This window comes from Rhipicephalus microplus, chromosome 9 (genome assembly GCF_043290135.1).
Source record: "Rhipicephalus microplus isolate Deutch F79 chromosome 9, USDA_Rmic, whole genome shotgun sequence".
In the NCBI taxonomy this organism is placed as follows: Eukaryota; Metazoa; Arthropoda; class Arachnida; order Ixodida; family Ixodidae; genus Rhipicephalus; species Rhipicephalus microplus.
Genome location: NC_134708.1, coordinates 83,239,192 through 83,266,416, shown reverse-complemented (window position 1 = coordinate 83,266,416; position 27,225 = coordinate 83,239,192). Strand labels below are relative to the sequence as shown.

General features: G+C 47.0%; 1 protein-coding gene across 2 annotated transcripts in view; it reads right to left on the bottom strand.

Annotated features, from left to right (window-relative positions):
- The window catches only part of LOC119165563 (regucalcin), a 99,808-nt gene that overhangs the window by 11,966 nt on the left and 60,617 nt on the right, over positions 1 to 27,225 (bottom strand). For both annotated transcript variants that reach the window (XM_075873997.1, XM_075873998.1), the window contains one exon: positions 8,141 to 8,287. In XM_075873997.1, the coding sequence (XP_075730112.1) occupies positions 8,141 to 8,287 (147 nt within the window). The remainder of the gene's footprint in view (positions 1 to 8,140; positions 8,288 to 27,225) is intronic.

The window sequence follows — 27,225 nt, the reverse complement described above, 5'->3', positions numbered from 1 at the left end:
GTTGCATAAAACGAAGAAAGTGTCATTGACTGTGGCACCCTGTTAACGTGCACATTAGGCATCAAATGCCGAAGGTGAATACTCAGAAAGTAATATGCAAGCGTTCGTGCGGAAGATTCCTCCCCTCGCAATAGGCGCAAAAGGAAGCGCAGTGCCAGCAGCCGACAGCGTATGGACACTGAAGGGAAAGCAAAGCCTCCCTGAGAACGCTGCTGTCCCAGTGCCGCACGAGAGACCAACTCAGTGCCGCCTGACCAAAAAAATGAACACAAAGCAGACTGCAGTGATCGCACGATGCGTAAAGACGGTTGCACGATGTGAGAAAGGTACCAAATGTGACCGCAAAATACAGTCTGCGCAAGGTACCTCCACTCAAGAAGTGGAAAGTCTAAATTCCGTGCGTCCTGAGTTTTTAGCCATACTTCTTCAAAAACGTTTAACCAAACGTATTTTCAAATGCCGTAATGGCTGTATAAAATACCTAAAATACCAAGGGACGCGGCCGGCTAAATAGGAAAAACGGCGCTAAGCCTGAAGTTTGGAGAGTCAATGAAAAAATACTGGGATTTGGAAATGTTCAACGCTGCACCTGAAAGGTCGCATACTGGAAAAAATGCACGCAGGCTGCGTGAAATGCTATCTTCATTTAAAGTCGTCAGCGAAAGTTGTGACTTTGTTCAGAAAAAAACTATTGTCACAAACGTCAACAACACTCAACAGAACATTTTCTTCTTAGTCATACAATAATGAGGATGACAAAACAGACGTCATTTACATGAACATGGATATGAGATGACGTTGAAAGAACATGTGTGTTTAGAAAAAGTTGTTAACGATTTAGAGAACGAGGTACTTTACTATGGGACTCGAAGATAAATGGAAACGACAATTAGTGCGTGTGTTGTCTTCACCAAAAAACACTCTGGCGTACATACTGCAACGAGATATAAATTTGAGAAAGTACAGGCACAACAGTTTAATGAAACAATACGAATGAACCACATGCGCGAAGCAAAATGATAAAGCTAGCAGGGGAACTGTCGCCCGGCGTCGTCGCCTTCTATTATATACGTGTCGTCCATTGGCGTTGTTCCGTAATACTTTTAATTACATTGGCTTTGTTCTGTAAGGCGTGCTATTACACCACTGTCTTACTGTGTTTTCGAGGACATTCAAAGAGCAACTAGAGTGGAGTGCCTCTATATTCTTCGCATAGTACAGCCACGGCCACCTAATTAATAATAAAGATGCGCGGCCTTCTGCGTCGTGCTGAAACACGCAATGCGAAGCACGAGCGCTGTGTTGTCGTTAGCACATGAGTTGACCAAGTACAGCGCATAGACACGCCTCTGAAGGGCAACAAACATGCCCACACTGGGCACACGACAGGGTGCATCTTTATTCCTCCTTTAGGGGTGGAGCTCCTTAAAGAGTCCCTGCGACACTTTTTGGATAGCCCTATTTAGCACAACAACGAGGAAACGCGCATATAGAGGAATACTGAGACGAATGCAACAATAATTATGTAAAATTGCGCTGGAAAAGTCATGTTGTGAGTCCTCAATGTTCAAAACTCGAGCACACGATGACAAAAAAACGTTCTCTTTTGCATTTCACTCGCCTGCTGACGTCAAAGATGGCTTCCAGTCACAGAGCGCGTCTTCTAGACATACCGGAAATGTCACTTCATGGTGGCCTTTCCACAATACCTCGCTGCCCCTCTTTTTCAAGGTGTCGTTAACATGGTTACTACGAACCATAAAATTTCCTAAATACACACTACAGGAAACTCTGGCGCTAATGTCCATGGGAACTGCAACACACGGTGCTTCAGCGAGCACGGGAATCATGAGTACTACACAGATTTCTCTCATTTTCGTTCTTCTGGCTCCGTGTGTGTTCGTGTGGCTTGGAGCTGTTTTCTCACGAAGCAAACATCAGCAAATGTTCAGCGGTTGCGCTTCACCACCTTATTCATTTAGGCTTACCGTTCCGAATCTAGCCACGAAGCTCAAAAGGGTTCGTTCTTTTCTTCGAAACAAAACCGAAACACAGCAATAAATGAAGCCACAAGTATGGTTCACTGCTAGCAAGTACGAAGACTAGGCAAATCCGTGTACTACCCATCATTCCCATAATCGCTGAACGATCGCAGCGCCAGAGTACCCTATAGTTAATTATAGGAAACTCTATGCTACGAACCACGTGCGTCGGGTAGCAGACGCTCCAGCGGTCACACTGTGTAAGATACACACATACGCTTAGGGCGCAGTAACTTCTCGGTTCGCTTGCAAGACGGGTTCTACGGCAACACTGACACCCACTGCCCGTCGCATGTGTGGCTTGCTGAAAACGGCGCATGCGTTTCCACTTTTAGTTGCTGGCGTACGTACATAGCCTCGTTCACAGGCTACTGGTGGTGTTCGTTGTTCTGAAAATACATCATTGAGAAAAAAAACGATTTCTCTCTGAGAAACTGCAAATAGGGTTTTTGCTGTTTTTATAATTCACACGTATGGCCAACCTACCACCACATAAATATTGCACGCTATTTGTCACGTCAAGCCATCAAAAGCGAACAATCTTTGCCGTCACGTCTCATGACACGACACCACTTCCCATAGCAAAACTAGTACGTGTGTGTCGCCGTAGTCTGAAACGAATGTAGTTTGTCCTGCAAATTTAAATTATAACAGTGTAGATTTCGGCGTTGCCATTTGAGCAACCATATCGGCGCTTTCCACAGCACCAGAGGAACCGATGAAAAATACATGCTCAAATTGTTTCGCAGGGCCCTTTTAAGGCGTGGGTCGCATGCGTCTCCTGTATGTACACTTTAAGTCAAATCCTGGCTAGACTACACCACCCGCAGGTAGGAAATCAGGTTAAATTATCACTGCTTCTAGGCGGCTCCGTAGCCGTATTCTAGAGAAACCAGCCCGATTTGAAGGGGCCTTCAGAATAGCCGGCACAAGGAATAATTAGCCGGGATTTTAGGTCAAATTTTTCCTCGCAAAATACGGCCGGTGGTTAGGCGTGACTTTCCGTAGGCGACCCAGCCTTGATGCGGTGGAGGAAAAAAGGTATTATTTCACGCTTTTCAGAGCGGTTTTTTGCCGTGAATGCAGTAGATAATACGACTACAGGTAATTAAAAACCATCTAGCATCACAATCACCTTTATTTGCGAGATTAACATGCAAAGCACAGCCCTCGAATTGAACTTAGGACCGCATGCATGTGAAGCAGATGTCTTATGGATGGATGGATGGATGGATGGATGGATGGATGGATGGATGGATGGATGGATGGATGGATGGATGGATGGATGGATGGATGGATGGATGGATGGATGGATGGATGGATGGATGGATGGATGGATGGATGGATGGATGGATGGATGGATGGATGGATGGATGGATGGATGGATGTGGCTCTACCCGGGCTGATGATCGAGCGGCGGCTAACGCCACCTAGCCGTAATACTTAGTGAACTAACCACTAGATTTAACTTTTTTTCCCTTTAAATAGTAAAGTTGGACGGCTACTTTGCTGTGAAGGGTTTAATTTTCACTCGTGCCTTGACTTTAGCCACCAATCATATAACCTCCTTCTAGTTAAGTCTACCCGCTTAAAGTCTATTTCGCCCTCCCTGTCCCTGAACTATAGGGTGAAGCCCTTTACAGAACATTATCAAGTGTTCGGCAGTTTCTTCTTCCTCTCCACACTCACTGCAAACTGTGTCTACCCCTTCGTATTTGGCCCGATATGTCTTGGTTCGCAATACTCCAGTCCTGGCCACAAACAGTAAAGAACTACCCCGGGTATTATCATAGATCCTTTCCTTGGCAATAGATCTCTAGTGTGGACTTCTTAATCATGCCAATTCTCCACAAGTCAGTCTCCGTTTCCTTCACCTTCTTCTTAACTGATAGTTCTTTTTGTTTTGGCCACCTGCTGTTTTCTAATTATTTACCAGTCAATTTCCTGGTTCTTACCCATTGCACCACAGCGCCACCGCATGACGGTGAGCGTTGTTGCGGGTACATATCTACCAAGTGGGTTTTCGCAAACCGTCTTCGGAACTTTGCACTGTTTTTGTGCCATGTGCATGCATTTGATCAGCGAATAGTCTGTAGGGCTACGTGAGTTCGAGACAACCACGGTGAGCGCTTTCGGCTCTTACTTCGGTTCATGGTGCGCCGTTCCGCAAGAACGATTAACGTGTGTTTGTGCGTCATTTTAGAGCTTCCCCGTGAACTGCGGGTGTTACGCTCACCAAAATTTGTGGACGAGGCAGTGTTCGGCTGCCGAAATCTGCGCATGTTTCTCTAACGTGCGTGTGCTTTGAGAAATTTGGCTAATTTGTGTCGGGAGGTACTCGCGTGTGAGTGACATCAGCCTATTCTCAGCTGTTTGAAGACAATGCCTTTTCGCACGTAAACGTTGCATGGGTATTTTAGCGTGCTTATTCTAACATATGCATTTCGTTCGCGCGAGCGGCACGCCGGGGTAGCAACACCGTTTCGCATTCCAACAATTACTTATTTCTGCAATTATGCGCATTATTTCGCTATATATCTGTGCTTTTTACTCATTTTCAGTCTTTAACTTATCTTATTTATGAGGAGTCGCTACTCTTACTTTTATTCAGCATCACATCGCTGTTCAAGTGAATGCCGAAAGGCCCGCCAAGGTCAAGTATGACGTACACAAATTAGCGACGGACAGGTCACGTCTCCTTCCAAATAAATAATGCCTCTGCACATCTCTTTCACAAACGTCTGCGTGCAGCTGGGTTCAAGAAATGGTGCAGAACGAACCTCAAAATATTTATTGTTACTGCTAGCAGTTGCTCTTTAGAACATGGGGATTTTATAGCTGGTACATTATCTCCACAGCAGTACACTGGTTGTCTTGGTCGTGGTTTACTGATACAAATCCATGCTGGAATATGAGAACTGTACTTAGTATTCAAAAGTGTGAGCAAATGTCGGCGACACACGCTGTCCTGCTGACTTCGATTGATTGATTGATATGTGGGGTTTAACGTCCAAAAACCACCATATGATTATAGAGACGCTGTAGTGGAGGGTTCCAAAAATTTCCACCACCTGGGCTTCTTTAACCTGCACCGAAATCTAAGCACACGGGCCTACAACGTTTTCGCCTTCATCGAAAACGCAGCCGCCGCAGCGGGGATTCAAACCCGTGACCTGCGGTTCCGCGGCCGAGTACCTTAGCCACTAGACCACCACGGCGGAGCTCTCCTGCTGACTTCTGCACCTAACTTGTGACTTCTGTACTTGATGTTCATCATCAAATTACGCAACCACTAATCAAAGATCGACCAATAGATTTTCAATTTTGATCTTTTTTTGTCTCGCGGCCTTCGGTCAGTTTCTTTTTTGCCATGCTTTCCTAAAATCATCCGTTCAACTAGTTTGGTAGAACATGAGCATCAACATACATAGGCCCGTGTTTCAGAAAGCTGTCACGCATGCACTAGCACTCTTTTGTTTAGTGCATGACACAGTTTCATACCTCGATAACTGATGAACGGAGAGTTGTTTGTACTCTTCTATTGAACTCAAAAGAGTAACAATGGGACTGCACATCCCAGTGTAAGCCGAAATGCAGAGAGATGTATGATATCTTGAATAAAGTGTGCCATATAGTACTGGAAAATGTTTCCGTCTCAGGTCATCTTGTAGAAAAACGACCATCACAAGACAGCGGGACGAAATGGCGATGCACAAATGCCACGGCATGCAGGCGACGGCAGGCGCCCAACTGGCGTGGCGACGGCAGGGGGGGGGAGAAGAGGGGGCGTTTCTTTTTCTTTCTTTTTTACCGCGCTCACGCTTGCGGCTGCTTGGTTCTGCGCAAGTTGATGCCGGCTCCTGGCGCCAGACTGGCGCGACGGAGACGGTGGCTCTCCTTTTTTTTCTTTTTTTTTTCTTCCTGGGCCTGCTATCACCGGCTGTGTGCGTGACTTCCGTGCCACGCGGATGTCACGGGTATTTTTTATTGCTGGGCTCCCTATAGACAGGATTTTAGTCAGTGCGCAGGAGCGCGCCGCCTATGTGCCATTCGTTATCTGGCACCTGACTTAGCGTGTAGTAGCCACCTCTAGCTTCAGTATTTGGAATGTCGGCTGGTTGGCGGTACTTGTACATGATGAATATATGATCAAAAGATTCGAGATGATGGTACTTGGAGTGTTTACTAGATGGATGGATGAACGGACATACAGACAGACAGACAGACAGACAGACACAGACAGACAGACAGACAGACAGACAGACAGACAGACAGACAGACAGACAGACAGACGACAAAAAGACTGGAGGACAGACAGACGTACGGACGAACCAACGAACAGGTGGACGGATGGATGGACGCGCGAACATACATACATACATACATACATACATACATACATACATACATACATACATACATACATACATACATACATACATACATACATACATACATACATACATACATACATATCGATGGACAAACGGATGGACGGATGGACAGACATACAGATGAATAGACGCACAGACGGACGGACATACGAGCGCACGCACCGACGCACGTACGGACGGACGAACGCAGGCAAGGATGCAAGCACGGACGCATGGATGGACACACGTATGCCTGGACGAACGGACAGACGGTGCACAGACGGACAGAGAGATGGCCGCAAGCACTGATGGACGCATGGAAAGACGCACACACGGACGGATGGACAGACGGATGCATGTATGGACAGACGGATGGACGCTTCATCCGCACTCATCATCATTCACTCTGTGGATATGCAGTGATTTTTTCTTTCTTTTCGTCCCAAATGTGTTTTAGGCCATGATCCATCAAGTCTTCCCTGACGTCGTTTCCGTCACAGAAATGGCGTTAGTAAAATGCACGAGAACATATACTAACGAAGAAATAGAAGAACAAGTCTCATCGACGCGAGTGCTCTAAGCTACGATGCCATGTCTTCTCGGCCCGCAGCCATATGTGCCGAGCGCTACTTATACATGTCACACCTTTTCTCCGAAGGATTCGCCAGCGGCCCGCTCACGGCTCAAGCTACGAACTTTGCCTCTGGTGCTCTTGAAGCGCTGTGCGCGGCTTCATGCATCACCACATTCTTAGTTTACCTGATTACTATAGTGAGCATAAACCTTCCCGTTTGTCTTGTCAAATGACGAAGCTTTAAATGAACGCGCATAACGCGCCAATATGTTTCCAATATGTTGCAAAGTTGGCGTCGGCCAACTTTGTGTGGGATTTACCAATGCTGTGTCCACGTGTGCGGTTAACCACTCAGACTACCCCTAAGGTTTAATCACGATTATCGTCGTTAGTCAGCAGCATAAACCACCGGCTGTCAACGTCGGTGCATCCACGTTAGATGTTCGCCATGGTAGGCCAGTGAATACAAGTGCTTGACTGCTGATACGAAAGTATTGGGTTCGATCTGGGTCGCGGGAGTCACGACCCGGGTCGGAGAAAAGTTAGAGGCCCATTTACTGTGGCACGTCAGTACACGTTTAAGGATCACTAAAGAGCAATACGACTTTTTGCGTATTAGTAAAGTACAGTTTCGCAATCCCGAAAACACCACTCTTTCTGCGACAGGATGCGACGCTTCGCAAGTGAGAAAATGTGTGAAAATAAAATGTGGGTGGAGACGCCACCTTAACATTCCTGCACTAAACACCACACCATCGTAAATTTTGGAGGTGCCTACTGGGTCCTACGTAGCTTTTATGAAAAGAAATGAAAGAGATTGTCATCTGTGGGTGCCATAAACGTAGCGTTACCAAGTTCCAGAAAATTTGATAAAGCCAATGCCACAACAATACGAAAAATGCCTTTTCAAATTTTTTACGTAACTTACGGAGACTTTAGCGCGAAATTTTGAAACGTAACTACTACCTTGATTTTTTTCCCTCTAATAATTCACTTATGTTAATAAAATATGGCATTACACTTTTCATAGTGCAGTTGGTCAATTGAAACCAAGTCATTGTTTCGGTTCAGTTTCCCTTTAATGAACACCACGTGGTCAATATTTCCGGTGCCCTCCACTATGACGTCCTTCATAGGCGAAAACATCTCACCAGTTTCAGGGTCGATCTGGACAACAGCGCTGCCTTCGAAACACGCCATCCAGATCTTATCATTCAGGTCTATGGTCATGCCGTCCGGGAGGCCCAGTCCCTGAAAGCCGGGAGTCTTGTTGAAGTCGACCAGTACTCGCCGGTTCCCTGCGGGGACAGAGGACGATTGCGAGCTTTAGGCAGCTGCGAGCTGGAGTCAATGAACAGAAGATATTGCCATCAAAAACACATACACAGAAAAGCTCACAGGCTTCCTCAGAGTCCAAAGCCTTTCTTCGTCGTTGTTTCTATCATTACCACTCCTCTCATATCACCACCATCATATCAGCTTCGCAGGTGACACGAGAGGCTGCCCGGACTGTTGATTCTTTGTATGATGATGATGTGATAATACATAATTGTTATGAGGCATGCCACAATGGTCCTCGACGGAGACTTTGACCACAATCAAGGTACATGGGCTTCTAGCATTTGGCTGCCATCTCCATGAGACCGCTGTGGCAGCGATCGAACCCGCGATTGTCGAGTCACCAGCCGAGCATCGTTATAACTGCCATCGTGGCTACTGGTGGGCGTAATGTTGATGCCGCAGATAGTTAAGACCCCAGTGATTTACAGCCACGTATTTTGTAAAGTGTTGATAGCGTTGAATCGCCTACTCGTTACTATATAAGTGACGACGAATCGCTTCAGGGTCTAGGCTCGTCTGTTGTTGTTGTTGTTGTTGTTGTTGTTGTTGTTGTTGTTGTTGTTGTTGTTGTTGTTGTTGTTGTTGTTGTTGTTGTTGTTGTTGTTGTTGTTGTTGTTGTTGTTGTTGTTGTTCACCTATTGATTGTGGTGCATAGCCACTATGGGAGATTGGGCAAGAATCGAGTGGTCTCAAAAATTACTGTTCAGATTTGGAATAATGGAAGTATCACAGAAAGATTACCGATAGCCTAAGAAAGTGTGGTACCTAATGTAATGCATACAAATATTTACATAAACGAATTCATTCTTAGAATAGAGCAATATTCTGATTGTTATACGTATATAATTTTGTGGACATGTTAGGATCCAATGTTTATTGTCTGGCAATGGCGATGACACAGACGTTGAGGAAGCAGAAACGCGTTAGCACATGCACACCACATGCAAGGTACCCACTACGCGCAATGATTAGGACGCTGGTGACGATGAAGATTAAGCGCGTTGCACAGCCCATCGAAGGGTGTGTTCCAATACTCGCCGTGGACGGCTAAATAGGCAGCTAAATGGACGGTGGCTACCTTAAGTCCCATTCCAATTCTCACGTAGCCGGCAACACAGACAGCTCCGAGAAGACCGCATCGTACACAAATACGATGCAGGCTACTTTGCTGTCTAAACAAGATGGTGGCTCAGCGAATCACTCAGATATATCAAATCTCACCGCAATGATCGTCTGCACACAAGCAGACGCTTTCCCAGACGCTCAATTTGAGTAACGTTTATTATTTTTTGATTTTAACACAAAATAAGCCAGAAATTACAACTGTTAAGTTTGTTTAATTTAGCTTTTTTGACGCGAGGTGGCGCATTGTCGCGTGAAAGTCGTCTAAATGTGTTCCATTTTTCGGCCAGCATGGGCTCGATGCTGTCTTCTAAGCAGTCTTCGTAGACTGTATACGTGCTGTCTAAGAATGGGAACACAGCCCATGGTACCCCCCCCCATACGCCATGATATTGATGAAGACGATGAAAGAAAAATCGGCTTAGCACATGCAAGTTACTCGATGATGATGACAACCATGCAACATTCTCTTTGTGCCATGAATGAAAACGAACGTAAGCTGTGGTAAAATGACGGAAACGTTAAGCAGACTCAAGAGTTCGGAGACTCGTACTTCTCGGAGGCTTCAACGCTGACATCACAGATAACGACTGGCTTGTACAGTATATGACGCCCAGATACGCTTTACGATGAATGTCGTATGATTGGCAACAAACCACAACTACCTGGCGAACGTACATAGACCTCGCCTTTGTCAACATCAGGCTAGATCTGATAGAATAACTACTGCCCTTGAACTTCACGGACCACGAAACAGTAATAACTGAGGCAAAACAAGATCCACAACATATAATTATGACCAATAAATGTTATGTATAATGCTACACCACTTTATCGCTCACTTACGCGTGTTAGTGGGCAGTGTGTAGGGTGCTTTAAGGTAGCACAGAAGGATGCCACTGCTTCGCCCACTCATCATGACCCACTTCTTGGAGATGCCATGCTTTTTAAGGTGATAGCGTTGAAAAACTCATTTCCCAGAAATTCAGGCGTCGGCATCGTTGGTTGTGAGCAAAGAATCACCCTAATGTTCGTGACACGAAAATTGAGAAAGGTGAAAATAAAATAAAAAAGATTTCCGCGGGTCCGAGTATTGATAGAACCTAATATATGCCGTTTGGGGAGAAGCAATTGTTCTACCACAGAGCAATGCTTATTTGAGCATTGAATTAGGCCTTAAATTATAGGGCAGCTTTTCGGTTAAGAAATGTGCGATGGAAAGCTAATTTAAATCGTATACAAAACTTTGATGTGAACAGAACAGCTGCGCGGCAGAAAAGGAGGACAGGTGTGGAGGCTGGCCCCCTACCGATCCCGCCACACAGCACCGCGGGAAGCGAGTGCCGACGCGACGATCTTTGAAGGGGAGCAACGATTTCGTTCGTCTCCGACATGAGCTGATACATACGTCAATCGTTTCCATAGTCGAAACAACTGTCAAACACTTTTCCGGCTCGAGTGGCTGGCATTCGAGCGAGCAGCCCTCGGGCCGGCACGGGACCGCTCATCTGGCCCCGAACCACTAACCACCACTTTGCGGCACAGCGTGGGCACTCACACCGACTCCATTGGCGGTTGGTCTCGTTCTAACGATGGCATGGCACAGTTGTCTCTCATGGTTAGAACCAACAACGCCTTCCATACTCAGCGACGACTACTGCACATCGTCACTGGTCTGGTGATAAGTGAGAGATAAAGACACCATATTGTTACGTGGAAAATAACAGTACTCAGTCCGCAGCCACAACGCAGCTCACCGACAACGTCCACTTCTTCACTTTCAGTCCGAGGCACCTTTCTTGGGTATGTCCCACTATGCCCTGTTTCAGTCATTCAAAATCACGTAACACGACCCTCAGTGGCAAAAGCGCCGACCCGGCGAGTTTACGGGGCCACAGCAGGAGCAGTGTGGTAACGCTTGAGCCTTGATACGTGGACGATGTCCCGGGACAGCAGAGCAGAAGAGGTTGATGGATTATCAGGGACAATTTCTTATGTAGTGTCAGTCCCTCGTCTAAGCACACGGTATGGGCCCGTGAAACGAGAGAGAAGCTTCTCTGAAAGGCCTGCATGTCGCGTAGGGGACCAAAGAAGAACGAGGGAACCTGTCGGAAAGTGTTCGTCGTGATGCCGCTCGTCGTAACGATGCTTCTGCGAGTCTTGGGACGCCATTAATCTGTTGCAGGCAAGCTGACGAGCATGGTCAGCTCGGGTAATAGCGTCACGTGCATATTCAGAAGTAGACTGCGCAGCGGCTGGCAGGAAGGTATCCAACGGCAATGTTGGCTCGCGTCCAAACAGAAGGTAAAATGGCGAGTACCCAGCAGTGTCATGCCGGGAGGAATTCTATGCGAACGTCACGTAGGATAGTGCAAGGTCCCAAACACGATGGTCGGCCGAGACGTATTTCGATAGCATGTCTGTCAAGGTGCGGTTTAAACGTTCTGTAAGCCCGTTTGTCTGGGGATGGTAGGATGTCGTGACCTTATGTTGGGTAGAGCAGGAACGCAGTATATCGTCAACCACATTCGAAAGGAATGTACGGCCTCGGTCTGTCAGCAGTTGACGAGGGGCTCCATGCACTAAAATGAGATCGCGTATAAGAAAATCAGCGACGTCTGTAGCGCAGCTTGTTGGCATAGCTCACGTAACTGCATAACGGGTCACGTAATCTGTAGCAACCACGACCCACTTGTTTCCGGAGGCGGATGTTGGAAAGAGACCGAGAAGGTCGAAACCAACACGGAAGAATGGCTGCGATGGAATGTCGATGGGTTGAAGATATCCGGAAGGGAATCCCGGCAGCTTTTTGCGACGCTGGTAAATTTCGCAAGCGTTGACATAACGACGTACAGAGCGTGAAAGGCCAGGCCAGTAGAAGCGGCGGCGCACACGGCCATATGTGCGAGAGACACCAAGGTGACCCGCGGTTGGCGCGTCATGGAAGTCGCGTAGTACTGTGGAGCGCAGGTGCTTTGGTATGGCCAGAAGTAGGTCGTGACCATTGGGCGATAAATTATGCCGATATAAGATGTGGTCCTTTAAGGTAAACGTGTGAACATAAGCGTCTTGCGGTGAAGATTCGTGCTGTTGTATTAGGCGGCTGATATCCGGATCGCGACGCTGCTCGTCCCCGAGATAAAGCAGCTGGGAGATGTAAAGGACGCAACCCACAGAATCAGTGCTCGTAGGATCGCAGTCGGCCACAAGGTAGCGTGACAGAAAAGCTACATCTTTGTGCAGTGTTCCTGATTTATACACTACGGTGTAAGAATACTCTTGGAGGCGGAGTGTCCAGCGGGCGAGACGACCTGTGGGATCTTTGAGGGAGTTGAGCCAGCAAAGAGCGTGGTGGTCGGTGAGAACTATAAATGGTCGGTCATATAAGTAAGGGCAAAATTTTGCGACTGCCCATACCAGCGCTAGGCATTCGCGCTCTGTGATGGAATAATTACGCTCCCAGGGGGACAGCAGCCTGCTAGCATAAGCTATCACGCGATGCTGCCCACGTTGTCGCTGAGCCAACACAGCGCCTATTCCGTAACCGCTGCCATCGGTGCGGACTTCGGTCGGTGCCGTAGGGTCTAAGTGAGCCAGAACAGGAGAGGAAGTGAGCAAAGTGGTCAGGTCGGAGAATGCTGCTGCTTGCGAGGGACCCCAGGTAAACGTCTCATCTGGTTTGAGTAAATCTGTAAGGAGCCGAGCGATTTCCGCGAAGTTCTTGATGAACCGCCGAAAGTAGGTGCAGAGCCCCACAAAGCTGCGAACGTCTTTGGTGGTTTTTGGCACAGGAAAGTCCGTCACAGCTCGAACTTTTTCTGGGTCAGGCTGTACGCTGTAAGGGTCAACATTATGTCCAAGAATTGTAATGCGACGGCGACCAAACCGGCATTTGGATTAATTCAGCTGCAGGCCCGCGAGATGGTATACATCAACAATTTTCGACAGTCTCTCAAGGTGTGCTTAAAAAGTGGGAGCAAACACAATCACGTCATCCAGATAACATAGACACGTAGACCACTTGAATCCATGAAGCAGGAAGTCCATCATTCGTTCAAAGGTGGCGGGGGCCTTACATAAGCCGAAAGGCATGACTTTGAATTGGTAGAGGCCATCGGGTGTTACAAAAGCCGTCTTCTCTCGGTCCATGGGGTCCACGGCAATCTGCCAATAACCAGAACGAAGTTCGATGGAAGAAGGCCATCAAGGGCGTCGTCAATTCGGGGCAGAGGGTATGAGTCTTTCTTGGTGATGTTGTTAAGTTGGCGATAGTCCACACAAAATCGCCACGATCCGTCCTTATTTTTAACTAACACCACCGGGGATGCCCAGGGACTGGAGCATGGTTCAATAATGTCCTTCACTGGCATCTTGTTAACCTCCTTCTGAATGATGCTACGCTCAAAAGCAGACAATCTGTAGGGACGGCGGTGAAATCGGTTGACATCACCTGTGTGTATGCAATGCTGGACAAAGGACGTCTGCCCTAGAGGTCGGTCGCCAAAATCGAAAATATCTTGGTAGGCCTCGAGAAGATGTTGTAGGGTTCAACTTGCGGAGGCGGAAGATCAGTGGCGATCATGTCTACAATTGACGGCTGCCCGAATGTGTTGTGAGTGGTGTGCGCTGCGGTGAAACAAAGGCGTCAAGGCAAGCACTTCAATTTGTGAATCGAGCAACGGACACAGGTGGGCCATGGAAAGGCTTTGTGGAAGCACATGATTCATGTTGCCGAAATTTACAAGTGGTAGACATGTTTTGTTATCTGTGATGCTGAGCACCGTGTAGGGCACTGCAACATTGTGCGCAAGGAATACGTCGGTGAGAGGCGTAGCGTAATAGTCACCGTCGGGCACAGCTGGTGAGCACAGAAAATCAATGTACGTCACAGTTTTGGAGGGCAGGTGAACAATGTCGCTGCATTGTAATCGGCATGTAAGTTGGTACGGGGCGTCGCTGATTTGTGGCAATTCAAGGCGGAGCACACCAGCGGAGCAATCAATCAGAGCAGAATTGGTGGCAAGAAAATCGAGGCCTAGTGTGAGGTCATAGGGACATGTTGCAAGCACGGTAAAAAGGACGACTACTTGATTACCGGCTACGGTAAGTTGAGCTGTGCACATACCGACGACAGCGACTGTTGCGCCTTGGACGACACTGGTCAATGTGCAACTTGGACGACACTGGTCAAGGGGGGCGTGAGGACCTTCTTCATGCGATGGCGAAAACGCGAACTCATAATAGAGACGTCAGCGCCCGTATCAATCAAAGCTTCAACAGGTGGGCTATCAACATATACTTCAAGGGTGCTCCGGTTGAAACGTAAGGGCAACAGAGGATTTTTGGGTAAGGTTGACAGGGCAGCTTCACCTCCAGAAGCTACGCAGCCTAGTTTTACGGGGACATGCGGCGGTTAAACGATGGCGACGGAGAGCGGCGACGCGTATTTGAACGAGAAGGGCGGCTTTGAGGCGGCGGCGACGACGGGTCAGGGTGGCCGTAGTTCTCAGGGGCAGTAAATGCTGTAGACTCAGTGCGGGTCGGATAACGGTGCTTTAGTGGACAGAATGAGTTACTGTAAGTGGGGTACGAGCCAGAAGACATAGACGGCCACTGGCTGCGGCAGTAACGAGCGATGTGTGCCGCGCGACCACAGCGGAAGCAGATTGGCTTATCATCAGCTGTTCACCATTCAGACAGGTTTCTGGTTCGAATAGAGTACGGACAGCGACGTCTCATGTCCACAGAAGCTATCGAGGGATCAGTATTGTCCAGGGTGGGTGCAGTGGACAGAATACCCAGGTTAGCGAATTCCTGGCGGACAACAGCCTGGATCAAGGAGACAGCTGGCGTTGAGGCGTCGGGCAATGTCGGTTTGTTGGCAGTCAGGTAAGTGGCCTCGAGTTCACGTCAGACGATGCGCGTCACGTCTTCGGTTGTAGACGGATGACAAGGAGTGGCTTCGCAAGACGACGTTGCCGCGGTGTTTGGTAGGCGCTGGAACTGCTGCGAAACTCGTCGACTCTTCTCCTGCTCGAGACGGTGACACTCTTTTATCACGGCGTCGATGGTCGTTACGTTCGCAAATACAAGCAGGCTCAACGCATCGTCGGCGATTCCTTTTAAAACGTGCGAAATCTCTTCGGCCTCAGTCATGTTGGGATCGGCTCTTTGACACAACGCTATGACGTCTTGAATATAAGTCAAGTAGGGCTCAGTGGACGTCTGTGTATGTACGGCCAATCGCTTTCGGGCATCAAGCTGTTGGCCAAACGGGTCCCCAAAGAGGTCGCGGAGCTGTTGTTTAAATATTTCACAGCTTCTGATTTCGTGCCCATGGGTCGCAAACCAGATGCGAGGGGTCTTGTCAAGATAAAAAATGACATTCGCAAGCATAACGGTTGGGTCCCAGCCATATTGCTTGCTGACGCGCTCGTACATACTAAGCCACTTGTCCACATTCGTGTTGTCCTCTCATGTAAAGGTACCGGGATCACGGGATTGCGTTAGGGCGACGTACCGGGTTGCTGTCGTTGCCGAGGTAGGTGGCGAAGCCGTGTCCTCACTCGGAGCCATGGTAGCAGATTTAAGGAGGCGTCCACTGCGTAGCTCTGTTGTCAAAAGAGTACCCAGCACTTCCACCAAAATGTTACGTGGAAAATAACAGTAGTCAGTCCGCAGCCACAACGCAGCTCACCGACAACGTCCACTTCTTGACTTTCAGTCTGAGGCACCTTTCTTGGGTATGTCCCACTATGCCTTGTTTCAGTCAGCCAAAATCACGTAACAATATATACCTCTTTATACAATGGCTAATTATTTGGCAGTATATACAACTAAGAGTAGACTGGTAGGCGATGGAGAATATGTAACTCGTAAGAACTAGCTACGCTTGATGACGTTACTCTGAAGTCGCAGTGTATACGAAAAACATAAGATTCAGTGGTCCGCTTTGGCCTACCATTGGCCAGGAAACAAGACGGTCAATAGGAGTTTGGTGATTGCTTAGTCCTTCATAAAGTTAACCACATGCAGCACTGAATTTATGAGGACTGGACAGTTTTTACTCTCTACACCAACAAGGCCAACAAGCCATCATTGCTTAGTATTTCTTACTACGCATATGGGAACCGTCCAGCGAAATACTTTTTACTGCATAGTAATGCTGTCATCATGGCAGTCGTTAAGCGAATTGTGGTACAATTAGGCCCTCAAATCCCGACGGCCATAACACATATGAAGGTTGTTTCTTACTAAACAATACTCATTTTTTATGAATTAGCTTGATCATCAAGCTGCTGTTGTTTTCGTATACTAATTCTAGATCAAGGTGGACGTACACTGTTGCAACTATAGTGAGATTTAGCAGACTAATGCACAAGCACTAGTTCATAACTTTTAATCATTTTTACTAGAGCTGTGGCTTCTGTTTTGAAGTGGTGGTCTGAAGCAGTTTTGGCCTACTCCTCCCCCCCTCCCTTCCTTAATTTTAAGTCCCGAAAGTCGCCTTGCAATTTGAGGTATTCTCCATGGAATAATAACGACGCTATCTAAGATCACCACCCCAGCCTCCATGGTGATCCAGAGGCTGAGGAACTCGACTGCTGAATCGCCAGTCACGGTACTGAATCCCAGCTGTGGCAGTCGCAATATTGTTGAAGGTGAAAAGGCTTAAGGCGGTCATGGCACCTAATTTATAACCATAATTTGTGTTGTGTGGGTTGATTTTTGTACGTTCACAGACAAGCTGGCGAAACTTGAGTGAATTTGGTCGAGACGTTTATTTATAATCAAATATTTTTTTATAAAGAAGTGAGTGGCTTGAGAGTCGGGCGACACTGGCGTGCTCGCTAGCAATGACGTCACGAAAGGTGACGTCATGAATGGCTTGAAGGGTCTAAATTCCAGAGGATGATCGTAATTCGTGGTCAGCTGGGCTTGCAATCAGACTTTTTCAGCGTTGTTCAACTTGCCACTATAGAACTAAATGACTTCCAGGAGTTGAAACCATGCCACCACGTCAACCATGTAGCAGTGGTACTTACAGAAAGCAATTTCGGAGGTCAAAAAATGTCCTGTGAATGTGTAATGCGTATGCCGTTTGCCACTATGGATAAATATTTATTGAAAATCATCGCAGGCAGTGCCACGATTGAGCTTCACACTTGCTATTTTTTTACCGGAACCGAATGCAATCGACAGACTTCAAGGAAAGACTCAGACAAAATGTATGTCGTGCACTCTAGCGCCGCATTGACATGCCGTTCGCTTCGGTTTATGTTTATATGTGCCGCACGCAACAGCCGATGGGAAAACAATGGTTCCAATGCGCAACATTGCTACCACCACTTATTTATTATGTTCAGCACCGGCAGTCGTGCATGCATGTATGCTAGTCAACAAAAGTCTGCACGTCTTGCCAATTCCATGGCGCTAAGTAACACTTGCTCGCGTATACTGCATCGACAGACCACCTTATCCCAAGCTCGCTTTTCAACCGGACATGATTGAAATAAAGCTACTTATCATTGCAGAAAGCTGCCTGGAACGTCTGCCACAATGGCGGGGCTATTGGCATTGCGGTTCAGACCGTCTTCGACGTTTTTCGTTGCTCCAGCTGGAAGTGATGGAATCGAAGCCAAAATGCTCAACGAACACGATGTCGTCGCCGAATATGGTGATGATACCGGTAACGTAGTGCAACATTTGCAACCCACTGACACGTGCAGACCGCGCGCCAAGCAACACTCGCAAAACTGACGGTGTGCTGTTTGGTGTTTGGTGTGCTGTTTGGTTTGGTGAAGCTGCTGTTTGGTAGGAGACGACGACACTGCTCCTTCGGCTTGTGAATTCACGCACGCCATGACAAAATGGCGTACGCCAGCGGTGGGCGGAGTTTGCAGTCGATGAATTCTATGGCTCATGTTGGACTGAAATAACGTCTTACAGTCCAGTTTTAACTCGTGTAGAAGCATATTTAACTGTCTACCTTCATTTTTCGCCGAAAATCATCAATTGTTGGGTGACCATTTCATGACCCCTTTAAGGCCCGTGTGCCTAATTAAATCCCGGTGCACAATGAAAAAAAAACCCCAGGTTGGTCGCCATTTTCGGAGCCCTTCACCACAGTGTCTCTTATAATAATATAGTGGTTAAGAGAAGTTAAACTCCCTTAGCTAATAAAAACTCCCCGCTACCGGGCACCAAAAACGAGGCCACTTTGTTACGCCCGACCGGAACTTCCCTTGACAAAAAAAGTGAACAAATTTCAAAGTGCTTCGGACAGAAGTGGCCAGGAAACACGCCAATTATAGTCCGAAATACGCTAGCACGGCATCTTTGCGTGTGATGTGAGGTGGCTCTCTGTTTTCAGAACAATCAACACGCGCAGAAAACTCCTTCATCTGCCAGCAAAAGGAGCAGCAGTGGCCGGCTTACGAGTTTTATGCTTTGCAGACAATGAAATGCTGGATGATTGCCGTTTTCTTGCACACACTCCCTAAGAAAAAGATAAGTGTCTAATACCGCACGCAAAAGTAAAAGCCATTTCACACGACATGAAACAGCAGACTGAGAATGCGCTCCCAGCGAAAAAAAAAAATACTCCCGAGCTCTTTCGTTATTACTGCGAGCTAGGAAATACCAACATCATGTCTCATCAAACGACTTTAAAGGGTGCCCTGCGATTTCGTGGGATGGTAATGGATCTCGCCTAGGCTTCGGCGAAGGGTTTTCGGCCCTTGGTGGCGTCCTCAGCTAACTGGATGGGTCGGAGTTGGTGCACCAGGTCGGAGCTGAGCGAAGCACACTCCCCGTGCGCGCGAAGGCTGCTATTGTTTGAGGCTGCGTTACGGCTGTTGTTTATAAAAGCGATAGCCTTTCTTGGCATACTTCAACGCATAAAATTTGATCTGTCTGTCACACGCTTAAGTGAGCTGGCCAAAGTTTAAGCACTTGCAGAACGCCCAGCCATCTTCAACAGGTGGCTGCGTTCATACTTGTGAACACTGTAGATCGAAAAGCCAATATTAACGCGATAGCGTTAAAGAGCTCGTGTCGCAGAAATTCTAACATCAGCGTCGGTGTCAGCGTCAGCGTCAGCGTCGTCTGTTTTCAGCCGAAAAATCATCTTGTGCGTGACCGGAAAATCGAGTGAAGTTCCAGGTCTGGGTTGTGATCGAACTAGGGCCGTTCGGGTTCAAGCGGGTGTTCTACAGCCACGCGTCTACATTAAGATACAATGAAAACAACTTTCTGCTCCTATGAGAAATCAAGTGAAAAAACCTTGCATGCTTTACAAACGCCCGCGTCGTGTAAACACGCTCCGTAATGCAACATGTAATATCGCAGTAATGATGCGTGGTACAAGCACACATTGCGATCGGGCTTCAGAACGTGTGATTATCATGACTTCATGGTTTCGACGAAGGTTATAGCGCAAGAACAAAACGACGACACAGAGACAAGAAGGACACGAAAGACTCGAGCGCTGCACTGCAACAGCAAGCTCTCTTGAGAGATCACGCTACGCAATGCATGGTTTCAAGCGGGCCATCCTCTACGAAAGGCACACACATTACTGCGCCTTTTCCCTTGAGGCCACTTGGTGGGTGCACAACAAGCTCAAAAAATTTTCTGTGCTCAATTGCCCGTGCTTGCTGCTACCCATTACACAGAATGCAACCGTACGCGAAAGCTTCATTAACAAAAGCCATTTTGTACTCATCGCGTATTAGGGACAGGATATCGTAATTGCAATCAACTCTCGATGATGATGATGATGATGATGTGTAGAGCTTAATGGCGCAAGGGCCAATCGGTGGCCAAAGAGCGCAATTTCAGTGACTAGAGATGTGGACAATGATACGGTGGGAGCTGTACAGATGCCTTAAAATTCCTCTCGCTAACGCGGGTAAAAACATAACTAATAAAATGATGACAGTGGCGTGATATTGATAGTAAAAATGGGTGACAAAAGGTTTTGATAAAAAAGCATGTGTAAAACTATTGGGCACTAGCACAAATGCCTCATCAGTGCCCTTGTGTCTAAGGGCCGCGAGGCAAGTACTTTTCACTGTAGCCACTGCAGCAACCTCTCTTGAGAGATCACGCTACGCAATGCCTGGGTATATTACATGGTATACATGGACATCTCTTAAAAAGCTAGCAACAATTGAGTAAAAAGTGGTTCCCTACCGACGAACATGGCAGGGTGTAATGGTATATGTTGTCGGTAGGGTAATGGAAAGTGTTGTCTTCTTGGAGTGTTTAATTGTTCACACTGGTTAAAATGTAAAGAACTGTTAGTGCATCACCACATCTGTCACACAATGGTGGATCGCCACCGGACAAAAAATATGAGTGTGTCATGTATGTGTGTCTTATCCTGAGCCTCGTTAGTGTTGCCTCTGTACGACAGGATTTTGATACTGGCAGCCAAAGACCGAGGTGTGGCTTAATAACGTGTAGTTTGTTCTGTGTGTGTCTATTCCACTCGCTCTGCCAGTAATTCCTGAGCTTTCGTTTGAAAGACGGTTTAAGATGAAGGGCCGGGATTGATATGAGTGTAGTGGCAGTGCTTTTGTGGACGGATGCCGCAAGCTGATGCGCCATCACGTCGCCTTGGATCTCCCGGTGCCCTGGCACCCAGCACACTACAACATGTTTGAGTGTGTAGAGTGCGCATAAAGTAGAGTAAAGTGAGATTTGAAGAGTAGAGTGAAGTGAGTTTTTGAAGAGTTTGCAGAGCTGTTACCACACTGAGGGAGTCCGTGTAAATGACTGTTTTTTGTAGTTGTAATTGTTTGATGCGTTTAGCGGCCACAAGTATCACGTAAGCTTCCGCTGCGAAGATACTTGTGTCTGGATGCAGAGGGCCAGCATCCGAGAAGGACGGGCCGACAGCAGCGTAGGACACAGAGGAGTTAGACTTAGAGGCATCTGTAAAGAACTCAGGACACGTGTATTTGCGTTGAAGTTCCGGGAAGTATGTTCGGATATGGGTAATGGGCGCGTGTTTTGCAACTTCCAGAAAAGACACATCACAATCTATAGTCTGCCACTGCCACGGTGGCGGGTATGCTACAGGAGCCATTAAACTGTGTTCGAGTGACACTCCAGTGTCCTCAGCTAGACCCTTCAGGCGAACTGAGAAGGGCTGCCTCATTGAAGGCCTGTTTTGAAAAAGAATGGAGCTCGACTAGTCATTAATAGTAGAGTATGAGGGGTGCCTCTTGTCTGCTTTCACCTTAAGGAAATATACAAAGGACATGTAAGTTCTCTGGAGATGAAGCGACCACTGATTTGACTCTACGTAAAAGCTTTCTACAGGGCTGGTGCGAAAAGCACCCGTAGGAAGGCGGATGCCCAAATAGTGCATGGGGCCCAGTATCTCCAAAGCACTTTGAGTCGCAGACTGATAAACAACGGCCCGATATTCTAAGTGGGTGCGAATGAGGCTTCTATACAAATTCATGAGACATTGCCTCTCACTACCCCACGTAGTATGTGACAACACTTTTAAAACATTCATGAATTTTACACATTTTGTTTTTAAATACTTGATGTGCGGTATGAAGGTTAGCTTGTGGTGCGAGATGAGGTCCAAGAATTTATGCTCTGCATTAGCATACAGACGTTGACCATTCAGTTGAATGTCAGGTTCTGAGTGCATGCCTCTCTTTGGGGAGAACAAGACACACGTGCTTTTTTGTTGGGTTCACTCAGAATCCATTTTCTTCTGCCCATTTGGAAACGTTGTTTAAACCTAGCTGAAGCTGCCACTCACACATTGCCAGGTTGAATGCCTGAAAGTCAAGCTGGACATCATCGACATAAGTACAATAGAATATATTGCGGGGAATGAACAGGTGCAAGGAATTCATTTTGATAAAAAAAGTGTACAACTAAGTACACCTTTTTGCAGTACTCCCGTTTCTTGGACAAATCTTTGTAAGACAACACTGCCCACACGGACACAGGAGTGTCCGATTGGACAAGTAACTCTCTAATATGGGAAACATTCTACCGCGCACACCGAGGGGAGACAAGTCTCTTAATATGTCAAAACGTAATGTTGTGTCGTAAGCCTTCTCGATATCAAGGAACGCGGAGAGGAAGTATTGTTTGTGCACGAAAGCGTCTCGGATCTGTACCTCCATACGCACCAGATGGTCGGTGGTGGATCTATAGCCCTCCCGAAACCCACAGAGGAATCGGTTGAGCAGATTGTGTGTTTCGAGGAAATGTAAAAGTCAGTGGTTTATTATCTTTTCAAAAAGTTTACAAAGGCAGCTTGTAAGTACAATGGGCCAATAACTCGAAACTGAGGAAGGGTCCTTGCCCTCTTTCAAAATGCGTATAATTATAGCCTCTTTCCAGGAAATAGTGATAGTGCCAGAAAGCCAGATAGCATTGTATATGGAAAGTAATGTTTTTCGCGTTTCGAGTGGCAGGCTTTAAACATTTCATACACGACACGGTCGAAGCCTGGGACAGAATTACTGCAGAAGTTTAGTCATGTTTGTAGCTCAGCTAAGTTAAAAGGTTCGTTGTATGCCTCGTAGTTTGTACACTTGTGTTCTAGTTTCTGCTTTTCTATCCTTGCTTTGTATTTTTGGAAAGCATCTGTATAGTGTGCCGAGCTAGACACTTGTTCAAAGTGTGCGCCCAGGAAGTTTGCCTGATCTTCCAAGCTGTCACCATGTGTGTTTACGAGTGGGAGTGTGTGCACTTGTCTTTCTGCTATTCTCCTAATCATGTTTCAGACTTTAGCCTCCTGTGTATATAAATTGATGCATGATATAAAGTTGTGCCAACTTTTCCTTCCGGCCTGAAGGCGCGTCCTTCTGCCTTGAGACTTTACGTTTTTAAAATTTTGTAAGATTCTCCGCTGTTGAAGAGTCTCTAAGCAGCTTCCATGCTTTATTTTGCTTTCTACGTGCATTCCGACACTCACTGTTCCACCAAGGAACGTATCGCCTGGTAGAGCGTCCAGTTTATGGGATACACTTTGTTGCAGCATCAATAAGAAGTGCTGTCAAGAAGTCTACTGCTGCATCTATACTTAATCGACATATGTCCGACCAACTTAATCGAGTAGCTTCTCTGAATTTTCCACAGTCTGCTTTGTCTGTCTGCCATCTGGGAACACATGGAGGACCTTTTTCTAGTGGTATACGTAGAAGGATTGTAAAGTGATCACTTCCGAAAGGATTCTTGATCACTTTCCATTGAAGTAGGGGTACAAGCGATAGGGAAACAATGCTGAGATCTATGCGTGAGTAGGTTTTGTTGGCGAGGCTAAAGTATGTTGGCTCTTTCCTATTCAACAGACACGCACCCGAAGAAAAGAGGAACTGTTCGATTAGGCGACCTCGTGCATCGCAGCGAGAGTCGCTCCATAGACCATTATGTGCATTCAAGTTCCCAATGACCACATAAGGTTCCGGTAGTTCATGTATCAGTGACTGGAATCCGTATTTTTTGGGACGCTACTGTGGAGGTATGTAAAAAGAGCAGACGATGACAAGCTTGTTCAAAAGAACTGCTCGAACAGCCCCTGCCTCAAGAAATGTTTGTAGTGGTTGATGTGTACATGCTACGCCCTGATCAACTATAATGGCCACACCGCCAGATGACGCTACAGCGTCATTGCGGTCCTGTCTGAATACTACACAACGACGCAGAAAATTGGTGTTCCTGTAATTTAAGTGTGTCTCTTGTACACACAGCACTTTTGGGGAATGTTTGTGTAAGACTTCCTGGATATCGTCGAGGTTTCTGAGCAGTCCTCTGACGTTCCATTGTATTATTTGTGTATCCATTATTAGTGAAAATGAGTGTTGTGTGTACTAAAGAAGTATTGCGTCAAATGAAGAGCCCTTGTCAGGCCCCGTAATGATGTTTTTTTTTGTTTTCTGGCGCGCTCCAAAGAGCCGCGCCTGTCCTTCGGCGCCGAAGACACCGTTGGACTTGCTGTTGTGTCCATTACCTCGGACGAGGTGCTGGATGCCCGCTCGCGGTTCAAGCGTGGGGGCACGGAGGTCTTAGGGCTATCTGTCGAGACAGAAGGCCCTGGGGATTCAGGTCCGTGGGCCTGCAAACCTTTTAGTGGCGGATGAACCTATGCTACTTCCGCTGAGGGGTTGAATGGCGCTGCCGCTCGTCCCCTTTGTGTGGTACGTGCGGGCGCCATGGATTTCCGTGGCACTGCCTCCTTTCGTGCCACCTCCGCGAATGAAGAACCCTGCATTAGCAGACGCTTGCGCGCCTCCCTAAACGAGATGTTTTTATTTACTTTCAGCTTGAGTATTTCTTTTTCGTGTATCTGTGTAGGGCATGTGCGAGAGTAAGCGGGGTGTCCACCATCGCAGTTCGCGAAGTGGGTAGTGGCTTCTTCACATTCGTCTGTAGCCTGTTCGTGTAAACTACACACTGCACAGGTTTGACGGCCGCGGCAGCTCTGAGAACAGTGGCCGAATCGCTGCCACTTAAAACAACGTCGGGGGTTGGGGATGTAGGGTCGGACCTTTAACTTCAAGTAGCCTGTTTCGATATATTCTGGGAGTATGCTTGTGTAAAATGTAAGAATGAGGTGCTTTGTCGGGGTTTCTTTGTTGTCACGCCTAATCTTAATTCTCTGTACATGCGTTACATACTGTTCATTCCAGCCTTCAAGGTGCTCACTCTCTGTCAGGTTAATTAGGTCTTGATCAGACACTACGCCTCGGAAACTGTTCAGGGAGCGGTGTGGTGTGATAGATACAGGTGTTGTTCCAAAAGAGGTTAGTTTTGTCAAATTTTCATACTGGTTCTTTGTTTAGACTTCAAGAAGAAGGTCCCCACTACCCATACGTGTGGCCTGATACCCTGGACCAAGGGTACTGGTGAGGCATTTGGAAACGACAAACAGAGAGATGGTTCTTGCGTTCTTTTCTTGTGTTTCACAGTGGATGACATGGAATCGCGGGAAAATTTCTTTTGGCTTTATGAATACATTCAGTGCTGCTTCGGTGCGCCCCTTCTTAGAAGGAAGGCGATCAGACACTTTAGGAAATGAAAAAGAGGCCGTAAAGTATATATAAATTCGGCAGCCATGCCAGCCACCTACTATCGAGCCCAACATGGGGACGCAGCAGCACTATTATAAAGGCATGCCAGCGCCAGCTGTACAAAGCCACTATAACACAATAATATGTGACCAAGAGAGGGCACATACACAAGGTCAACCATTGCCGCCTGGAAGATGGAAGTAAACAGAAGTGAGAAGATGACAAAAGAAATTGAAAGAGAGAAAAGACGAAGATCAGGAGGGAGAGAGAGAGATAGGAAAAGGCGACTGCCGATTTCCCCTGGGTGGTTCAGCCCAGGGGTGCCGTCTACGTGAAGCCGGGGCCAAAGAAGTGTGTTGCCTCTGCCGGGGGGCCTTAAAGGTCCAATCACCCGGCGTCGGCTCAACCCCCAGGATCCCCCTTTTCGCCGGACACAGCAAAGCCACGCACGGCTAGGCGTGGGAGGGAGTAGAAACTACCCCGTTAGCTCGGGTCCGTGGTGTCGCTACGCACCAAACGCCTATCGCAGACGCCCCTGCGGGGACAATCAATGCTTGAGGCGTAGCTTAAGTGTCCCCCAATTTTCACACATATCGGGGCGACATATCAATACGTAAGGGTTAGGTGGTGTTCCTTTACAAGAAAATGTAGATATATGTAATTATAAAGAACGTAGTGTTCTTTACGTAGCACTGGAAATGCGACGCTATGCACGAAAGAGCCCTCTTCAGACGATATGATGCTGCCACCTGTAAGGATGGAAATAGTATAAGAACAGCATCACGGGTGGCCGCGGATGAGGTCAGGAGTGATGTAGTGTGGCCATCAGACGACATTTGCAGCGAAGCGCGCAGATACACAGCCGAGTTTCGTGCCTAGACATCCCCATAGGTATGGTACATGGAGGCTTCACAGTCGCAATGTCTGAACCTGTCTGTCGTGTATAAACCTGGATGTATATGTGCATTACAGCTTGACTCGAGTACAGAATAAGGTTTTATTGCGATAGCAATTATATGGACACTCTCGGTTGCGTTTGCACTAACGTGCTATACTGCACTAACGTGCTATATATATATATATATATATATATATATATATATATATATATATATATATATATATATATATATATATATATATATATATATATATATATATACACGAAGATGCAAGACAAAAAATTGACCCCGTATCTGCAAGTTACACGATAGTCTTTCTCAAGACTATCGACTTTCTGGTTGCGCAGTCTACTTGCTGTACTCCAAAAGGAGAAAGGAACTCCTTGTGCGGCCACTGAAAGCTTGCTTGCAATTCGGTCCTTGACAGGAGTATTTTTGTAAGCGCGTTATTTTGAAGAGCTGATCGAGCAGCACTGTCAACGTGTTCATTGGCCATCACACCGCAGTGATTTGGAAGCCTCTGGAATGTCATGTGTTGTCCTTCCTCGAAAAAACCTTGGAGGAAATACCTAAGCTGGAAGATTAACTGCTCCTATAGTCGAACAGCCTCGACCATAATTCATCTTCTATTCGAAGGCAGCCCTGGAATCCTCGCTTTCAGTTCTGTGGCAGGGCCAATTACTAAGGGGGAACAACCGGAGCTTAGGAGTTTCAGGATTTCGCAGTACGTTATTACTTCGCATGGAGCAACCGTTCAGGACTTCATTTTGTTTCTATTTTTTTACCTAGAGGTATAACCGTATTTGCAGTACTTGTCAA